The sequence below is a fragment of the Oncorhynchus tshawytscha genome, linkage group LG04 (assembly GCF_018296145.1).
Source record: "Oncorhynchus tshawytscha isolate Ot180627B linkage group LG04, Otsh_v2.0, whole genome shotgun sequence".
Classification (NCBI taxonomy): domain Eukaryota; kingdom Metazoa; phylum Chordata; class Actinopteri; order Salmoniformes; family Salmonidae; genus Oncorhynchus; species Oncorhynchus tshawytscha.
This window is the reverse complement of record NC_056432.1, coordinates 47,099,215-47,117,208: the sequence shown is the minus strand read 5'-3', so window position 1 is coordinate 47,117,208 and position 17,994 is coordinate 47,099,215. Positions and strand designations below refer to the sequence as shown.

The 17,994-nt window shown below is 41.5% G+C and overlaps 1 protein-coding gene across 1 annotated transcript in view; it reads right to left on the bottom strand.

Annotated features, from left to right (window-relative positions):
* Positions 1–842: 842 nt before the first annotated feature.
* rasgrf2b (Ras protein-specific guanine nucleotide-releasing factor 2b) overlaps positions 843–17,994 on the bottom strand; it is a 173,587-nt gene continuing 156,435 nt past the window's right edge. The window contains 7 exon segments of the mRNA XM_042320823.1: positions 843–3,943; positions 4,215–4,283; positions 4,581–4,698; positions 4,811–4,890; positions 9,648–9,845; positions 10,288–10,372; positions 10,456–10,559. Coding sequence (XP_042176757.1) covers positions 3,851–3,943; positions 4,215–4,283; positions 4,581–4,698; positions 4,811–4,890; positions 9,648–9,845; positions 10,288–10,372; positions 10,456–10,559 — 747 coding nt within the window. The 3' untranslated portion in view covers positions 843–3,850.

Below are 17,994 nucleotides of genomic sequence, written 5' to 3'. Positions count from 1 at the left end.
CCCCAGTTTACAATTGGATAATTCTTCCCCCCTCCTCTCCCCTGTAACTATTCCCCAGGTCGTTGCTGTAAATGAGAATGTGTTCTCAGTCAACTTACCTGGTTAAATAAAAACACATTCCTCCAGATCCTCAAATAGGCTACAATATATTTTGTCAGAATGTATTTTTATTGTACTTGACACATATTAAAAGCACAAAAATGCATTTAAATTACCACAAAAATTACGACAAAAATGTTACATTATCGGTCAGGTAGTGATTTATTTTCAAGCTGAAGAGAGGCAGGACTATATAGCCTTTTTTTTTAATGAAGTTGAACATGTGCCCTTTATGACAGATTTTTTTTGGGTGAAATCAAATGTTGTTTTTTTAACCATAATTTAAATGACATCACTAACCACATTCGCATCCACAGTTTTTATACGAGAATAGTCATACCGTATATATAAAAAAATCAAGACAGCGGTGATGGAAACAGGAAGTTTCGATTCAGTTTTATAAATGCCGACAGAAAATGTGTTCGTTGGTGGGATATTTTTGTGTCTGTAAAATTAATTATGCATGACATGGCAGTGGAACCGCCTTTATGCGCAAATATTGATATATAATAACAATCAAATTAAAGTAAACTTGGAGTCACACAATAATATGGTGTGTGTTCCTCCCACTACGACTCGGGAAAGCATGCAGTTTATAAGGCTACAGATGAAATAATTTATGATGATCTTCACAGGGTGGTGACAGTAATCTTGATGTTCCTTTCCAATAAATATTGAGGGTCTGATTCAGGTGACATGATGATCGATGCTTGACTGCAGTTTGACAAATACAAATATTCTCGCTCTTATCCATAATAATCTCATCATGTAGTCTAGCCTACCCGCACTGTATCTACGAACTGTTGGCTAGAGTGCATGTGCCAAGACCAAAGTAGGCACACAGCTTTTGTGAGGAAACTATTGGTAGAGTTGAAAATGCAATGGAAATACGTTGAACTGTAGATTTTTATTCGGTACATGTAAACTTAAGCGAAAAAGTACATGTTGTGTGCACTACGTCATCATTCACTGATTTTTATACGCCACAAGTCTGTTTGGTGGAAACACACCGCTGGTGGGAAAATGCACATATTTTCTTTACGTCGATTTTATAATATTCACATGGAAATCTGTTGCCAATTGGATTGAAACCTAGCTAGTGCCAAAGTTATGGTTTGGTGGCAAATTCTCCATTGATCAACACGTAAAGAGTAATTTAAGAATCCTCTGAAGGGACAAACTATGTCATAGGCCGCCCTGTCGACTAGATGTCATAGTCATGCATTTCTGGAATTGTCAGGCATTACATGCACTTTAACAAAGATGCAAATGCATGTACATGCATCTCTGGAATAAATGTTAAGGCATTACATGCATTTTAACAAAGATGTAAATGTATGTACATCTAAGTTAAATATATTGAGAAAAAAGATGTATGGGATGAATGCACTAATGTAAGTTGCTCTGGATGAGAGCATCTGCTAAATGACTAAAATGTAAAATATATATGTTTTAATCCAAGTAAAGATGTACTGATGAGTTCGGAATTCCATGATCAGAACTCAAGAGCTGCATTAACTGTATGTAACCTCTAAAGCAACCTCTATCGCTTCATGCAGACAGCTACTGTCAGACCCATACAGACTAGACTAGAACACTCAAGTGACCATGTAAAGCCAATGAAGCTGAAGACTAAATTAAATTTGTGAGGACAACAAAGGATTCCCAGCTAGCTCATAATGTCCCCATAGTGTTCCCTTGAGGTTCTCCTTTGGTTATTTGAAAAATGACTTTCCCACATCGTTCTGGGAACCAACATTTGTTTGCTGGGTTTTCATTTTTCAATTAGGAGCAAACTGGACCACATGCTCATCAAACTGCATAAGGAGTGGTTATTGTAAAGCTGTGAACAGGCCCTGCTGAACGTGCTACAAGTGTTGTTGTCAGATAAAGCATGGGAATGTTGGGGCCACTAGAGGGACAAAGTCACTTCTCTTTAACCACCCTCACTCCATGGCAGTACAATAGTTTTATATGGCTGAATCTCAATTGTATATCCTTGATCCCAAAGAGATCCTATTCAATTATATGTAGTTCTACGTAATTCTATCCTTGTCATTTCTCCTTGCCTCCTTCTGAGAGGAGGATCTTTTGCTCCAAAGTGCTTTGAGAAGGAGATAAGGATTTGAGGAATGAAGGAATAACAATTGATATTTACCCAATGATTCCATACCATCTGAATGAGCAGATACATTATTATTAGGGATCTACAACCTTCACCAAAGAATGCCACAGATGGAAATTTGCTAACTTGACAGCAAAATATTTTAAGAGGGGGAAATATTACTTGTTCATCTGAATTGATTGGTATTGTTGTTAGAATATATAGAGGACTGAGAGTCTACCTACAGAAAAAAAACAATAATAAAGGCACATTTGAAGCGTCTTAATTCTTATCATTCAAATGGACAAACCACAGAATTTGTGGAGCTTACAAGATATTAGACATCAAAACGTTTGCCTGAATGTGGAGTACCAGATTGTACTGTATTCTTTCAGATACCGGTCACCAGTTTGTAGATTAATATTTCAGTATTTATGAAGAGCAATTTCAACAACACGATGCACATAAATGGTAAACTATAACAAATGAAGCTTTTTTAATTTATTTACTTTATTGTCACATACACCTGTTCGGTGCAGTGAAATGTGTTGTTTTACAAGGTCAGCCATAGTAGTACGGCGCACCTGGAGCAAATTAGGGTTAAGTGTCTTGCTCAAGGGAACATCAACAGATTGTTGGCTAAGGTATTCTAACAAGCGACCTTTCAGTTACTGGCACAAAGCACTAACCGCTAGGCTACCTGCCACCCAGTTGGCTACAGTACCTGCCACCCCAGTTTTTAAATCGAAATTCATTTTGAAGCACTCATTACCACAGTCAGACTGAATCTTAAAAGGATTTTCTATTTACCACTATCGTTACATTTAGCATGTGTAGTAGTAGTAATGTATGAGTTAATTCCGGCAGGTGTGTTTGAAACTCTACCCTCATAGATTCCGTCCGACCCTCCTAATGAAGTGATTTATGATTGGTGGATGGGGATGCATAGTGGTTGTGTAGTCTTCAGAGACCAAAGAGAGTGAAGCATGTTAACATGCAGGGGTCAGGACCAAGGCCAAATAAACACTAAAACCCCAGTTAGGATCATGCAAAGTCAAGTGATCACCATTTGGTGTGAAAGCATGGGTGCTTCAGCTCAAAAACATGGCACAGTAAAGCAGCACAGCATAACATACACAAGTCCAGACTCTTAGAGCTATACATGCTACATTTCATCTCCTTACGTCTACCTTTTAAAAATCTTCAAAGACAAAAAAGTGTCTCAATGGCAACCTATTCCCTAAATTAGTGCAGTCCTACATGGGGAACAGGGTGCCATTTGAGATTTTCCCAAAGATTGATCAATCTCCACCAACTCTGATTTGATCTGCTGGCAGAAGAACCATGTTTCACGTCAATGATATCACGCCCTGGGAGAGGGATGATGAGGTCACATAATGACACCTCACTTCCTGTTTACCCTTCCTCGCAGAAAACACATTCAAAAGATCACCCCATCATCGTCTAAAAACAACAAGGATTTTCTCCCTACGTTCCCTCTCAATTCTCTCTCTCTCGCTCGCTTTTTCTCTCTGTCTCTTCAATAATCCAGTCTCTCTTTGTCGTTCATTATCCCAGGTATGCAGGCGTGTTGCCCACATAGAGGGACAGGGTTGCCAGGGTCCCGTTGCTCGCAGTGACTGTCCCTCAGGCCGGTAGGCGGGGCTCTATCTTAAGAGAGAGGTCATAGAGAGTGTCCTCATCCATGATCAGAGTCTTGTCCAACAGGTACTGAGTCACCTGGAGAGAGGGAATGCTTTTTATTTAAGTAATATGTGTTCAGGAAGTGGAAATGTGTCTAATAAGCTATACGTTTGTTAATGAATATTTATATTTTGTGTTTTTAAGTTATCATTTCAGTTTTACTTGGTGTTATCATTGTTACACAAAATAAAACCTAATATAACTCAAACGGAAAGCATTTGCTAATGAATTTGACACTGAAGACAAGCAAAATAGACTAGGAAAATAGCCATTGGCAATATAAAAAGTGTCTAGTAAGTAGGCGTACCTTAGGCTGGTGTTCTATCCTGTAGGGTGTCTGCTGGAACTGGCGGATCTCTCGGATGATGTGGGAGATCTAGGACACACAGCATTTTCATCACAGCTCTTCATCACATATCTCAGAACTCAATTAAATCTATGGCAGATCAATGGAAACAGCAGTGCTGCAGCTTCACTGAACATGTTCATGCTGTATTCTATGGGATGAAAGTGGTTTCACATTGGAATACAATGTGTGTCAAATAAAATAAAATGTTATTTGTCACATACATCGTAAACAACCGGGGTAGACTAACAGTGAAATTCTTACTTACTGGCCCTTCCCAACAATGCAGAGAGAAAATACAGAGTGCATGTGTGTGTGTGTGTTTACCATCCTCATCTTGGAGAAGTTGACCAAGCCCTCCTCAGTGAAGTTAGGTGTTCCTTCCTCGATAAAGGCTAGGTCAGTCAGGTACATACCCAGGTAGGGCACACTGGGAGGGTTACAACTGGGGAAGAGAAAAGTAGGAGGGAGACAAGAAGAGAGTTAGGGACAAAATATTCTGGGTCACACCTTCCTCACTGAAAATAAAGTTTTCATCAATAAGATTTGTGCCTCACTTTTTCAGGGTTTCCCTCAGGTTTTTGAATCTCCCTTCAGACGACACAGTCTTCTGCAGCTTGTCCATCAGGGCTTTAGTCTGTCAAAACCAAACACAACCATGTTTTAACATGTCTGGTCTGAAATCAACAAATACAAAAAAATAAAACTCTTGCACACTTGTATTCTTGATGCTTTCAACAATTGAATGGATCTTATTTAGCAACGTTTCATTCTCAAACTACTTTCATAAGGGTCTAAAATCAACCCCTCACCTCTACCCCTTTCACTAACCCCTAAGTGTTTAGCTCCACCCAGTCTTCCCAGTGGATACTGGGGAGCTTTCCCCATGTACCGCTATTAGATCTGAGAACAGATCTTCAACAAAGCTTTATTAGCAAAAAATGTATTAAAATGCTCTACCTTTCTCCCGAAGTGTGCACTCGTACACTTCCCTTCATGGATTTAAAAAATAATGCAGTGTTGGTGAGGAATATGGTGGGAACTCCCTCCAGCCATGCTTGCACCATCCAATGCATAAAGTTGATTGACGTGCCCATGCGTCACACAGTGATACCATTTTGAATATTGGATAGCATCCCATGTGCTTATGCTAGAGACTTACCTTATTGTAGTGGCTGCAGCCCAATCCCTTCTTTCCGCCGATATAAAGCTTGCACCTATTTCATAACATGGGGCTTGTGAAAGCTGTGTTTTCTACACATGAGAGGATCTGGACATGAAAATCGTCACAAACTTGTCTGTAAAATCCGAACCGTTTGCACTACAATTTAATAAGTCAGCAACATCAAAAGGCGAGACTTTCACAACCACAGAGTTGTTCGACGACGTACACAGGCTTCAGGGGAGTCGTCTGATGTTAACCCCGTACAGGGATGCAAAAATGGCACAACGTGTATAGGGGGTAAAAAGTGCCTTGAATAAAAACGTCTTTAAAAAAAAAAATGTATCCCTGAGTTTTCTTATATCGCTCAGATATAGGACAGACACTTCAAAACATTATTCCATATGATTTATTTTTTGACTGTCTGTTTTGTCATGTACAAATGTGTTATTCAACGCATTTATATGGGCAATAGCAGTAAAATTCAATGTTTTACCAAATAATTGTAAAATATTTGTTTACATAATTTAAAATCAAATGGCTTAAATGATCAATTTTATGACTATTTACAAAAATGCAATATGTTAGTGTCACGACTGGCCTGTGAGGATCAGGTTACAAAGGATCGCGGTTCTACAGAGATATTCCTCCCTCCCGCAGAGATGGAGAGGTACAGTTGAAGTCGGAAGTTCACATACACTTTAGCCAAATGCATTTAAACTCAGATTTTCACAATTCCTGACATTTAATTATAGTAATTTTTTTACATCTTAGGTCAGTTAGGATCGCCACTTTATATTAAGAATGTGAAATGTCAGAATAATAGTAGAGCGAATGATTTACTTCAGCTTTTATTTCTTTCATCACATTCCCAGTGGGTCAGAAGTTTACATACACTCAATTAGTATTTGGTAGCATTGCCTTTAAATTGTTTTACTTAGGTCAAACGTTTCAGGTAGCCTTCACAAACTTCTCAAAATACGTTGGGTGAATTTTGGCCCATTCCTCCCGACAGAGCTGGTGTAACTGAGTCAGGTTTGCAGGCCTCCTTGCTCGCACATGCTTTTTCAGTTCTGTCGATAGGACTTCTGTCGAATTTTCAATAGGATTGAGGTCAGGGCTTTGTGATGGCCACTCCAATAGCTTGGTTTTGTTGTCCTTAAGCAATTTTGCCACAACTTTGGATGTATGCTTGGGGTCATTGTCCATTTGGAAGACCCATTTGCAACCAAGCTTTAACTTCCTGACTGATGTCTTGAGATGTTGCTTCCATATATGCACATAATTTCCCCTCTCATGATGCCATCAATTTTGTGAAGAGCACCAGTCCCTCCTAGAGCAAATCACCCCCAAAACATGATGCTGCACTCCTGTGCTTCACGGTTGGGATGATGTTCTTTGGCTTGCAAGCCCCCCCCCTTTTTCCTCCAAACAGTTCTATTTTTGTTTCATCAGACCAGAGGACATTTCTCCAAAAAGTATGATCTTTGTCCCCATGTGCAGTTGCAAACTGTAGTCTGGCTTTTATATGGCGGTTTTGGAGCAGTGGCTTCTTCCTTGCTGAGCAGCCTTTCAGGTTATGTCGATATAGGACTCATTTTACTGTGGATATAGATACGTTTGTACCCGTTTCCTCCAGCATCTTCACAAGGTCCTTTGCTGTTGTTCTGGGTTGATTTGCACTTTTCGCAGCAAAGTACGTGCATCTCTAGGAGACAGAACACATCTTCATCCTGAGCGGTGTGACGGCTGCGTGGTCCCATGGTGTTTATACTTGCATACAATTGTTTGTTCAGATGAATGTGGTTGATTGACGTGTTCGGGTGTTTGGAAATTGCCCCCAAATGATGAACCGGACTTGTGGAGGTCTACAATTTTTTTTCTGAGATCTTGACTGATTTCTTTTCATTTTCCCATGTTGTCAAGCAAAGAGGCACTGAGTTTGAAGGTAGAGCTTGAAATACGTCCACAGAGTCCAATTGACTCAAATGATGTCAATTAGCCTATCAGAAGCTTCTAAACCCATGACATAATTTTCTGGAATTTTCCAAGATGTTTAAAGGCACAGTCAACTTAGTGTATGTAAACTTCTGACCCACTGGAATTGTGATACAGTGAGTTATGAGTGAAATAATCTCTCTGAACAGTTTTTGGAAAAATTACTTGTGTCATGCACAAAGTAGATGTCCTAACCGACTTGCCAAAACTATCGTTTGTTAACAAGAAATTTGTTAACTTTGTTAACTGACCTTAGAGCTTTATGTCTCTATTTTGGTTTGGTCATGGTGTGATTTGGGTGGGCATTCTATGTTCCTTTTTTAATGTTTTTGTATTTCTTTGTTTTGGCCGGGTATGGTTCTCAATCAGGGACAGCTGTCTATCGTTGTCTCTGATTGGGAACCACAGGTAGCTTTTTCCCACAGGGTTTTTGTGGGTAGTTAATTTCTGTTTAGTGTTTTGCACCTTTCAGGACTGTTTCGGTTATTCCCTTTGTTATTTTGTTATAGTGTTCAGTTTTAATAAAGAAAGCATGAACACTTACCACGCTGAGCTTTGGTCCGATGATTCCTCTTCTTCAGACAACGAATACCGTTACATGGAGTGGTTGAAAAATGAGTTTTAATGTCTAACCTAAGTGTATGTAAACTTCTGACTTCAACTGTATAGAGGGATTGATGGGGGGGGTTATAACCACACACCCATCGTAAATTACAAGGCAGCAGCCCAACTCCTTCCTTGTCTCTAATGTGACATACTGGAATGTGTGTGCCTTATGGAGAATCTACCTCAGAACTGTAACATGCAATAAATGGACTTCGGGACATTATATTTCATCAGCCAAAATGGTGGTAACAATGATAGATGGAATATGAAAATGAATGTCGTTTTTGTTATGTTATTATAGATTACATGACAACGTTATAATGAAAACATTGTAACTTGAACAGTTTTCATAATGTTTGCATACTGTGCATTTTGTAGAAAATATCCAGATCAAAGAGAATGTTTTTGTAACGATGAACTGTGATTTTAGTTGTCTAAACGAGATTTTAGTTTCTGTCTTCATGACATGTTCTCTGGGTTTCCTGGGGCATAGCTCGTTACAAGGCAAGGTTTGTTCTAATACCTGGAAACCGAGAGAGCATGTCATAAAGACCGAAATGCCCCTTTTAGACCCGAGGGTATAAAACATGTGAGTTAAGAATTTTACATGCAGACTAAGTTTACCACGCGCTGCAGCCGAGGTTTTACGACTAGTCGTGACCCTGAAACACAACACAAGATTGAAGACAAAAAAAATCAAGTTCATGGTGGAGTAGCGATTCTGTACTGTATCTGAGAAGGTGAATTCAAGAAAGACCAACCGGTTATTCTCTTCAAATCATTGGTTGTCTACACGGCCCTCCTACCCAAGCTGGGAGTGTTGACACAGCTGATTAGCCTCCTAAGAAGACTACTCTCACAGAACAAGTGCAAGGCAACAGACAACCAAGAGAAATAACATTGTGTGGAGAATCAGAGACTTTACACTCAGTAACGAAGGAGACTCGGCCATCGAAAGAAAAGGGCGTCCACCAAACCTATCCCACTAAGCAGAACTCGGTCCACGAAGAGATACCCAACGGAGACCTTCAACATGTAAATACATTCTGACCCATAAGAGTGACAGTTCGGGGCAAGGTGTTAGAGCGAACCTAAGCATAGTTTACAAATGTATCTAAGTGTGCTTTTCTCTCATGCACTTTCTCTCTTTCTCTCTCTCTCTCTTTCTTTAAATCTCCATCTTGTGTAACACGTGTCATATTGTGTTGGACCGCTAGGGACCTGTTGCCATTGTATTAGGTTCTAATCAATAGCCTAGACTGTGTGTGTGTGTGTGTATGTGTATCCTATGTTACCATTTAACTTGTTAGTAAATAAATAATCAACTCAATTTGTGTGGTACGGACAGACCCGAGTTTGTGCAGATTTACGAATTCCGACGTTCAGAATGCGACTGAAACGTTACCTCTTTAAACAAACTTTTCCCGTGGTGCCCCAGGTTACCGAGTTAATGGTTACCTGATTAATTTAATCACGTAATTCTAAACATAGTTAATCATTCGATAAATAGCATGTCATCACATTAACAATAATACATCATGACAGTTACCTCAGTAGATCTAAGGGCAAGGGAGAGTGATTGAGTGCAGACCTCTGGAGAAGGGTAAAGAATTAGAACAATTTCCCACCTGTTTGCAGACTTTGGCCCATGTCTTCTTCAACCTGTAGATGGCGCTGCGGTTCAGAGCTGAGGTGATCTCTAAGACTCCATTGTAGTTGTTGAGGCAGCGGCAGATGTCGGCCACAGCCACCCATTTTTCAATAGAGTTGGCCCTGGAGCCCACGTCAGTATGGGTCATGATTTGAGACGCCACCAGGTTGCTCATCTAGAGGATGGTGAGAGGGGAAAAGACAGAGAGAGAGAGAGAGAGAGAGAGAGAGAGAGAGGGAGAGAAAGAGACGGGGTGGAAAGCAGAGAGGAAAAGAGGAGACACACTCACTTTAAGTATAGCCCACTGGGCACAGACGTCAGTTCAACGTCTAGTTTTGATTTACATTTGGTTCAGTTGTCAACTAACCTGAATTCAACGAGAAATCAACAAAAAATGTCACCATGTCATTGGATTTAGGTTAAAAGTTGGGGGGGGGGGGAAATACTGCCCTTACAATGATGACTTTTTGCAAGTCCAATCAGTTTTCCAAGTTGATTCAACGTCATGACATTGATTTTTGGGGTTGAAATGATGTGGAAACCAAGTTGATTCACCCAGTTTTTGCCCAGTGGGAGGCCTCCAAATAAAGTAAAGACACACACACACACAAACTCACATCATTGAAGTGCTGGCTGGTCTTCATGATGTAGGGAGTCCTCTCAGACTTATCCACCTTCATCCAGCCCTGCCCCAGGAACTCCCTGACAGAGAGACAACACATACTGATATGAGATCATCACAAGAAATTATATCATCACTTTAGGATATGAGGTGACAGACTCACTCATAGGGGATACTCCTGAAGACGATGTGGTCCAGTAGTGTGATCTGTTCAGCCAGCTCCATGGCAGACAGAGACTCAAAACACTCTGACCTAGGACACTCCACCTGGAAGAGAACATACACACACCAGCATGAGACATACATACACACACGCACAAGCATCCACACAAGCATCTCTGGTCACCCCCAAAACCAATTTGGCCGCCTCTCCTTCCAGTTCTCTGCTGCCAATGACTGGAACAAACTACAAAAATCTCTGAAACTGGAAACACTTATCTCCCTCACTAGCTTTAAGCACCAACTGTCCGAGCAGCTCACAGATTACTGCACCTGTACATAGCCCACCTATAATTTAGCCCAAACAACTACCTCTTTCCCTACTGTTTTTTTTTTTTTTTTGCTTTGCTTTAATGCTTTGCTTTATCTTGGCCAGGTCGCAATTGTTAAATGAGAACTTGTTCTCAACTTGCCTACCTGGTTTAAATAAAGGTGAAATAAATAAATAAATAAAAAATTCACAATTAACACACAAGGTAATTAACCCCCCTCAAAAAACATGGTGTGAGTCACGAGAAAGAAGAATAAGAAGGGAGATATAGAAGGGAAATTAGAGAGAGAAAAACATAAACAGCTTTCGGTGATGTAAGATACTCACAGTGGACAAATATATTAGGAGAAATATATACCTCTATCTGGAACTCAATCTCTATCACACACCACACACACCATTTTTCTATCGCTTTTCTCCCCTTTCCTTAATCTTTCTCTCTCCCTTCATTTCTCTAACCCTCTTACACTCAACCTCTTTCTCTCCGTCTCTGACTATCATATGGGTGGCCCATTAAGATTTTGTGTCAGAAAATTCTGGATGTAGCCAATGCTTTTTCAATGGGAGTCATCTCTTGCCGGATGAAAGACAATGGCCGTGATTTTACGACAAACCATGTACAATATGTCCACCTTTGAACATATGCAACTCCAAAAGAAGTCGAGATTATTTTAACTTTTGAACAACAAAAACGCACAATGACTAGGTCATATATGATTTCATCATTGATCATGCGTCTCAGTGTGACCATACCCTACTTTAGGAACTGTAATGTTGATGTTATAAAAAAGAAAAACAGCAGATGGTGCCTAAGGCTCACAGACTGGCAGGCCTATTTATATCAGCATGTCTGAGTTCTGCTTAGTGGGATAGGTCAACTAATCTTTCACCAGGAGGCTGGTGAGGGGAGGACAGCTCATAAAAATGAAAAATTATGGAATGTAGTGAATGGAATGGTATCAAACACATGGAAATCATGTGTTTGATTCCATTTAATCCGTTCCTGGTCATGGCTGTTTGTAGAGACATGGACCAAGGCGCAATAGTGAAACTTAACAAAAACAACAAAACAAGAAACAAACAACGAACCGTGACTACAGAGGTGCTACATACACCAACTCAAAGTTCAAAAATACAATATCCCACAGCTAGGAACAAACACTACTTAAATATGATCCCCAATTAGAGACAACGATTACCAGCTGCCTCTAATTGGGAATCATACAGATCACCAACATAGAAAATAAACCTAGAACCCCACATAGAAATAATAAACTAGAACACACCCCAGTAACACCGTGACCTACAATACCATAGAGAAACAATGGCTCTCTATGGTCAGGGTGTGACAGTTCCAGCCATTACTATGAGCCCACCCTCCCTAATTAAGGTACCACCTGCCGCCTGTGGTACATATCCAACATCAGTTACCTTTCCTAAATCTTAACCATTAGCACAACCTTAGATCTGCTCTGTAACCTACACTATTAGGGTGGGTTGCACCAACATGGTTTAAATTACTCTTACATTAGACCTAATCTAGACGCTGTAAATCTAGGTTCATAATTATATTATATTTACGACTGGATTAAGGTTAAGTCACTAAACTATACACAAGTTGATATTCACATCATAAAATGGAATTACCCTTGACCACGCCCACAAATTGGGGAAAACAAAAATTCTTTACCATTGACCCCCATTGTAAAAGAACCAACTTTAACGTCGATTTTCCTTTTTACAGAAATAACAAAACATGCCTTAAAAGCTGCTGAGTTGTTCAATGTACATGTAACCAGGTAAAAAAATCACGACCTTTGGTTCGCAATGCTCCCACATAGGGAAATAGAGCCTGTGAGAAGACCCCTGTGGCTTCAGTCTATTCGTTGCAGAAGAGTGAGAAATGTGGGGACAATGACAATACTGGGTCAGTAACGTGGGCGTTGGCACCAAGTAGGCTACAAGTAGCTATGTGAGTGGAAAATATTTATTCACAGGTAAGACATTTAACTTGTTTAGTATAGTCCGTTTGTAACTTCACTCACTACTTGTAGCTGTATAGTCTGTTTGTTTGTGTTGTTGGTCTTGGCTATCGTAATGTTCCGGTTGGTAGCAAGCAAGCACTCACTCAGGTGGCTGCTAGCACCATCATGAAAAGTGGCATGAAGGAAGCCCTACAATATTACAAAAATGACCATGGGCGCCCCCTATTGGATGGGCACGGTTGGGGGATGCACTCTACTCGGCCATGGACCCCTTCCACCTACTAAAGGCATTAAAAAAAACATTTAAAAAATGTGCTCCTGGTAACCCATTCAGATTAACAGGTGCATGGCTATCCATTTGCAGTGTCTTACAATGGGTATTTACCATCAAGAATTTGACATGCTCTAATATACTGCAGAAATGCCCAACTGACTGGCCCGTTGAACTCGGGATGGTCGGGCAGTGATAGTGGTTCCTCTCCATCACTCGTTGGTGTTCATTTCAGCATGTCAATTTGGTGATGGTTCATCACTGTTTAAATGTATTGCAAACAGACAAAAGTCAGCCATCAAGTCAGCGTCCATCAATCAATAAGATGTTCTTCTGACTGATGTCATATACATACTGATACATACTGGCACCAAACTCACTTTGTCCAACACGGTTAGAAACCAACTATCACATGTTTCAGAGCAGGCCCAAAATTCACGGCGCCTTCTGTTTAAACCATAATAAAAACTTAAAACACGTAGTTACATTCTAGCTGCGGGTCCAGTTCTGTCATTAAGTGTAGGCCTAGCTGAGGCGCAGACATTTTGGTAAGATTGGGTGTTAAACTCGATACCATACACCAAGTTCTTTGGTCTTTGGCGCAGCCAGCCCAACACGCCTTGTCTTTCGACCTGGTGCGAATGGAATCTGGGCAGAGAATTCCTGAAGCTTGTAAGGTGATAACTGAGTCCGCCATGGTGATTCCGGCAAGAACCACAGAGGCCTCTGTAAGACTGAACCTGGCGCCCGGCCACCAGATGGAGGGCATCACTGCATTCTTTCAACCCTCTCCGTGACTATTTAACTTGGGGCTAACTGTCAATGGTAACCCGCTGTTGGAACTAAACGCTGGTTCCACATATCTCCTGGTACAGAATCTAACGCAAGCAGATATTTCCATTCCTCAGTACACTCAGCTAGGAACATTGATTGATTACTCCATCCATGATTTTGAACTTGTTGTCCCGGTGATTGGGCCTCTTCCGTCCTCCCTAGACCTATGTTGCGAGGGTGGAACGCTTTTTATCTGTCCGTCAAAAGCATTCGCAATAACTCCCATATATTGCCACTTGATGTCACATCAGGATGTGGTTCAGGATGGATGTAGATTCTGACAACCAGCTGTTCATATACCACATTGTCACAGAGGACGATAAAACGGATCTCCTCCTGCAGATGATTCCCCCACCGTAGACATGCCGTCACCACCTGATGAAGACCTGTACGATATCGCCGAACCATTTGCTGGTTTCCATGCACAGGTACTACAGCTACTATCGGAAGCTGACGCACTTGTCAATCACACTGAACAACATCAGTTGCAGGAATTGTTTAACAAACACAGGTCAACAGACTCACTAGATTGAGGTGTTATGGGTATTCATGTGGTGCGTATTCCTACGCCACCCGGAGCAGCTACAAAATTCCGATTGCGGGGAACGCAGCGGTACAAGAGACTTTCAACTCCCTATTAGCTAAACAGATAATCAGGGAATGTAACAGTAAGTACAGCGCTCTCGTGTGGCCCGTTTTGAAAGCAACGGGTAACTGTCGTCTTACCATTGACTATAGACAACTCAACAAGCTGGTTTCATTGTCTAGTCGGCCATGACAGTTGACCGTCGTGACCAACACAAGTTGGCTTTCTCTTTCTCGAACAAGCTCTTCACGTTCAATTGTTGCCCGTTCGGGTATGCAAACTCCCCTTCAGAGTTCAACATCTTCCTGCACAAGGCAATGCCAGATGCAGCCTCCATGGGGACGATAATCTATGTGGACGACGTTCTCATGAGAAGGGAGACGTTTTTACATCACCTCAACTAGATCGACCACGTTCTCACCCAACTCGGGGCAGCTGGGGCGAAGTTGGCAAATATGAAAGGACAATGGTGCAGGACCAAGGTAAACTACATTGGACTTCTGGTGGGTGCTGAGGGCATCCTGCCACAGTCTATTAACTGAATCCAAGGAGTCCACAACATCAAAATACCTACAAACCTTCATGAGGTGCGCAGTTTCTTGGGAGTATGTAATTACGCCCGTCAATTAATCGAAAACTACGCTGACTTGTCAACGCCTTTGACCCATCTTCTTCAGAAAGAAGTGCCATCATTTGGGATGGCACTCATGACAAATCTGTGACCTCTTTGAAAAACCTGCTTTGCGAGGCACCCTGCCTGGGGTGCAAAGACGTTATTTTTGGAAGTTGGTTTCTCCAAGCAATGCCTTAGTGCTGGGTTGTACCAGAAATACGGCCAAGACAAACCTGTGGTTGCTGACGCGAGCAAAACACTAAACCCTGCTGAACTCAAGTACTCAGACTGTGGAAAAGCGCTGGTGTCGACAGTCTGGGCGGTCAAACACTTCACCAGTTCTGTCGGCGGACAAACGGTGATCATAGAAACATGTCACAAGCCTGTGACTTCTCTGAAAAGCCAACAAATCCATGAGCGTGCTGTACACAACAGCAGAATAGCGGCTTGGCTGATGACACTGCAGAGCCATGATGTAGTAGTCAACTACGCAAAAGCTTTGGCTTTCCACCATAATTTGCAAATAAATTCATAAAAAATCCTGCAATGTGATTTTCTGGATTTTTTTTCTCATTTTGTCTGTCATAGTTGAAGTGTACCTATGATGAAAATTACAGGCCTCTCTCATCTTTTTAAGTGGGAGAACTTGCACAATTGGTGGCTGACTAAATACTTTTTTGCCCCACTTTACATTGTGTCTGCCAACTCCACTAGGATAATGTACATTTGATGAAGCATTATGACGACTCATTGTCATAATGGTAGGGATTACCTGAGCTGGTTTTGGGTCATTGATAAGTTATTGTTTCAACGCAGCATCAAAATGAGTGGACAGATTCCAGGACCCATGATGACTTGGATGTACTTCGCCATTCATGTAGAGTATCTTCTGTTTCCAGAAGGTGTCAAAGTTATCTATAAAACTCCAGCAGAGCTACAGTAATATTTTCGCCAGATGTGTAATGCCAGTAGCCTGCTGAATCTTTCACACTCGCGGCCCAACAATGGTACTGGACCTGCAATTATAGGAGGTTTTAATGCTAAAATCAATTCTTTAAAATCCATTTTCAGATGTTCTGAGCTAGCCCTCCTGATGTCATTTGATCCCACATGGACTATGACAGTATCAGCTCCCGGCATCTGTTGTAGAACAGTCATAAGCAGCCTTGTGATGTCCTGTACTCTTACTCCTGGGTAGCACATGGTTTTTGCCTTGGGAACCAAGACGTTTCTCACCATAGAGCTGCTTATGATGACAGCTGGTGATGTTAAATGGGCCAGTCACTCAGGCAGCCTCATGGTCTGATGAGGGTGGATCTGAACCCAAAGTAGAAGCCACCGGAGAGGGAGACAGAACAGAAGGCGAAGATGCTGGTACCTCCGGATCCGATCTTGAATGGGAAGCCCCCAAAGAAGAAGGTGCTGGAACCTATGGAACCTTTGAAATCACATACCAGAAACACAAAGCCGTTTCTAGTCTGTGTCAAGTCCGAGCTCAACATCTCCAAGGAGCACCATTGCCAGAGGACGCTTTCCTCGACTTCCACGGCGAGGAACGTATCGCCATGGCTGATTGATTGGGTCGATAACAGCTCTGTTCTCCAGGGAAGGAGGAGACCCATTCAGTTATGGAACCTGCTGAGCACCGGCCAGTTGGCTGTGGAGAGCCAACACGGCGGCGACACTTCCACCAGACCAGAGCGGTGTCCAGCTACTGGGGTGGATGAAAAATAAAAAGTAGTTGGGTGTGGATTCCCCAGTAGCTTGTGTAGTTTTGCTTTTGAAAGTCAGCGCAGTCCACATTGTCCCGGAACAAAGCAAAGTTAACACAGCTCCTGCAGCGCTGGAAACGTTCAATAGCGATCTCCATTTGAGACCGCCGAGCCAGCTAGGCTAGCTGGGCTAACGTGTCTCTCCCCCTCTGCGGAATCTGGAGGGATCGAGCCTGTCTGACAGACAACAGCAACTAAGCCCAACAGAGCCAACATAAAATGAAAATATATAAAAACACTGTCAGCTTTACAAAAACAATAAATCGTGGTCTCTCTTGATTTGAGTTCAGCTTTCGGCATTCAACAGCATTCAACAACAAACAGTACCAATCAAAAGTATGGACACATCTAGTCATTCAAGGTTTTTTTTTTGGAGTTGGACCGCAGAGTGAAGGAAAAGCAGCCAACAAGTGCTCAGCATATGTGGGAACTCCTTCAAGACTGTTGGAATAGCATTCCTCATGAAGCTGGTTGAGAGAATACCAAGAGGGTGCAAAGTTGTCATCAAGGCACAGGGTGCCTACTTTGAAGAATCTAAAATACATTTTGATTTGTTTAACACTTTTTTGGTATCTACGTGATTCGATATGTATTATTTCATAGTGCTGTCTTCACTATTATTCTACAATGTAGAAAACAGTAAAAAATAAAGAAAAAGCCTTGAATGAGTAGGTGTATCCAAACTTTTGATTGGTACAGTAACTGACCAATATGTGAGTTAAGCTATTCTCTGCTCCAGATGCACAATTTAAAGGGCTGCATTGCAAATACCCATAAGGCTAATGCCATCATACTGTAGGCCAGTTGTTCCCAACTCCGGTCCTAGAGTCCCCCTAATTTACCCAGTTTATTGTAGCACTGGACAAACACACCTGATTCAACTTGTCAACTTGATGATTTGAATCAGGTATGTTTGTCCGGGGCTACAACAACAATGTGTGCTCAAGGGGGTACTCAAGGACTGGAGTTGGGAACCACTGTTGTAGATCTATGGATGCATTGGTGTTGCATGCCATTATCAGCTGCAAAATGGGTTTACAAGGCTGATATCCAAAAAATTGTGACAATCAAATAAAACGAATTGGAGGGCTTATGACTGAACAAAAAAGTAATGTTCATTTGAGAAAACAGAGAAACAGACAAATAAGAGA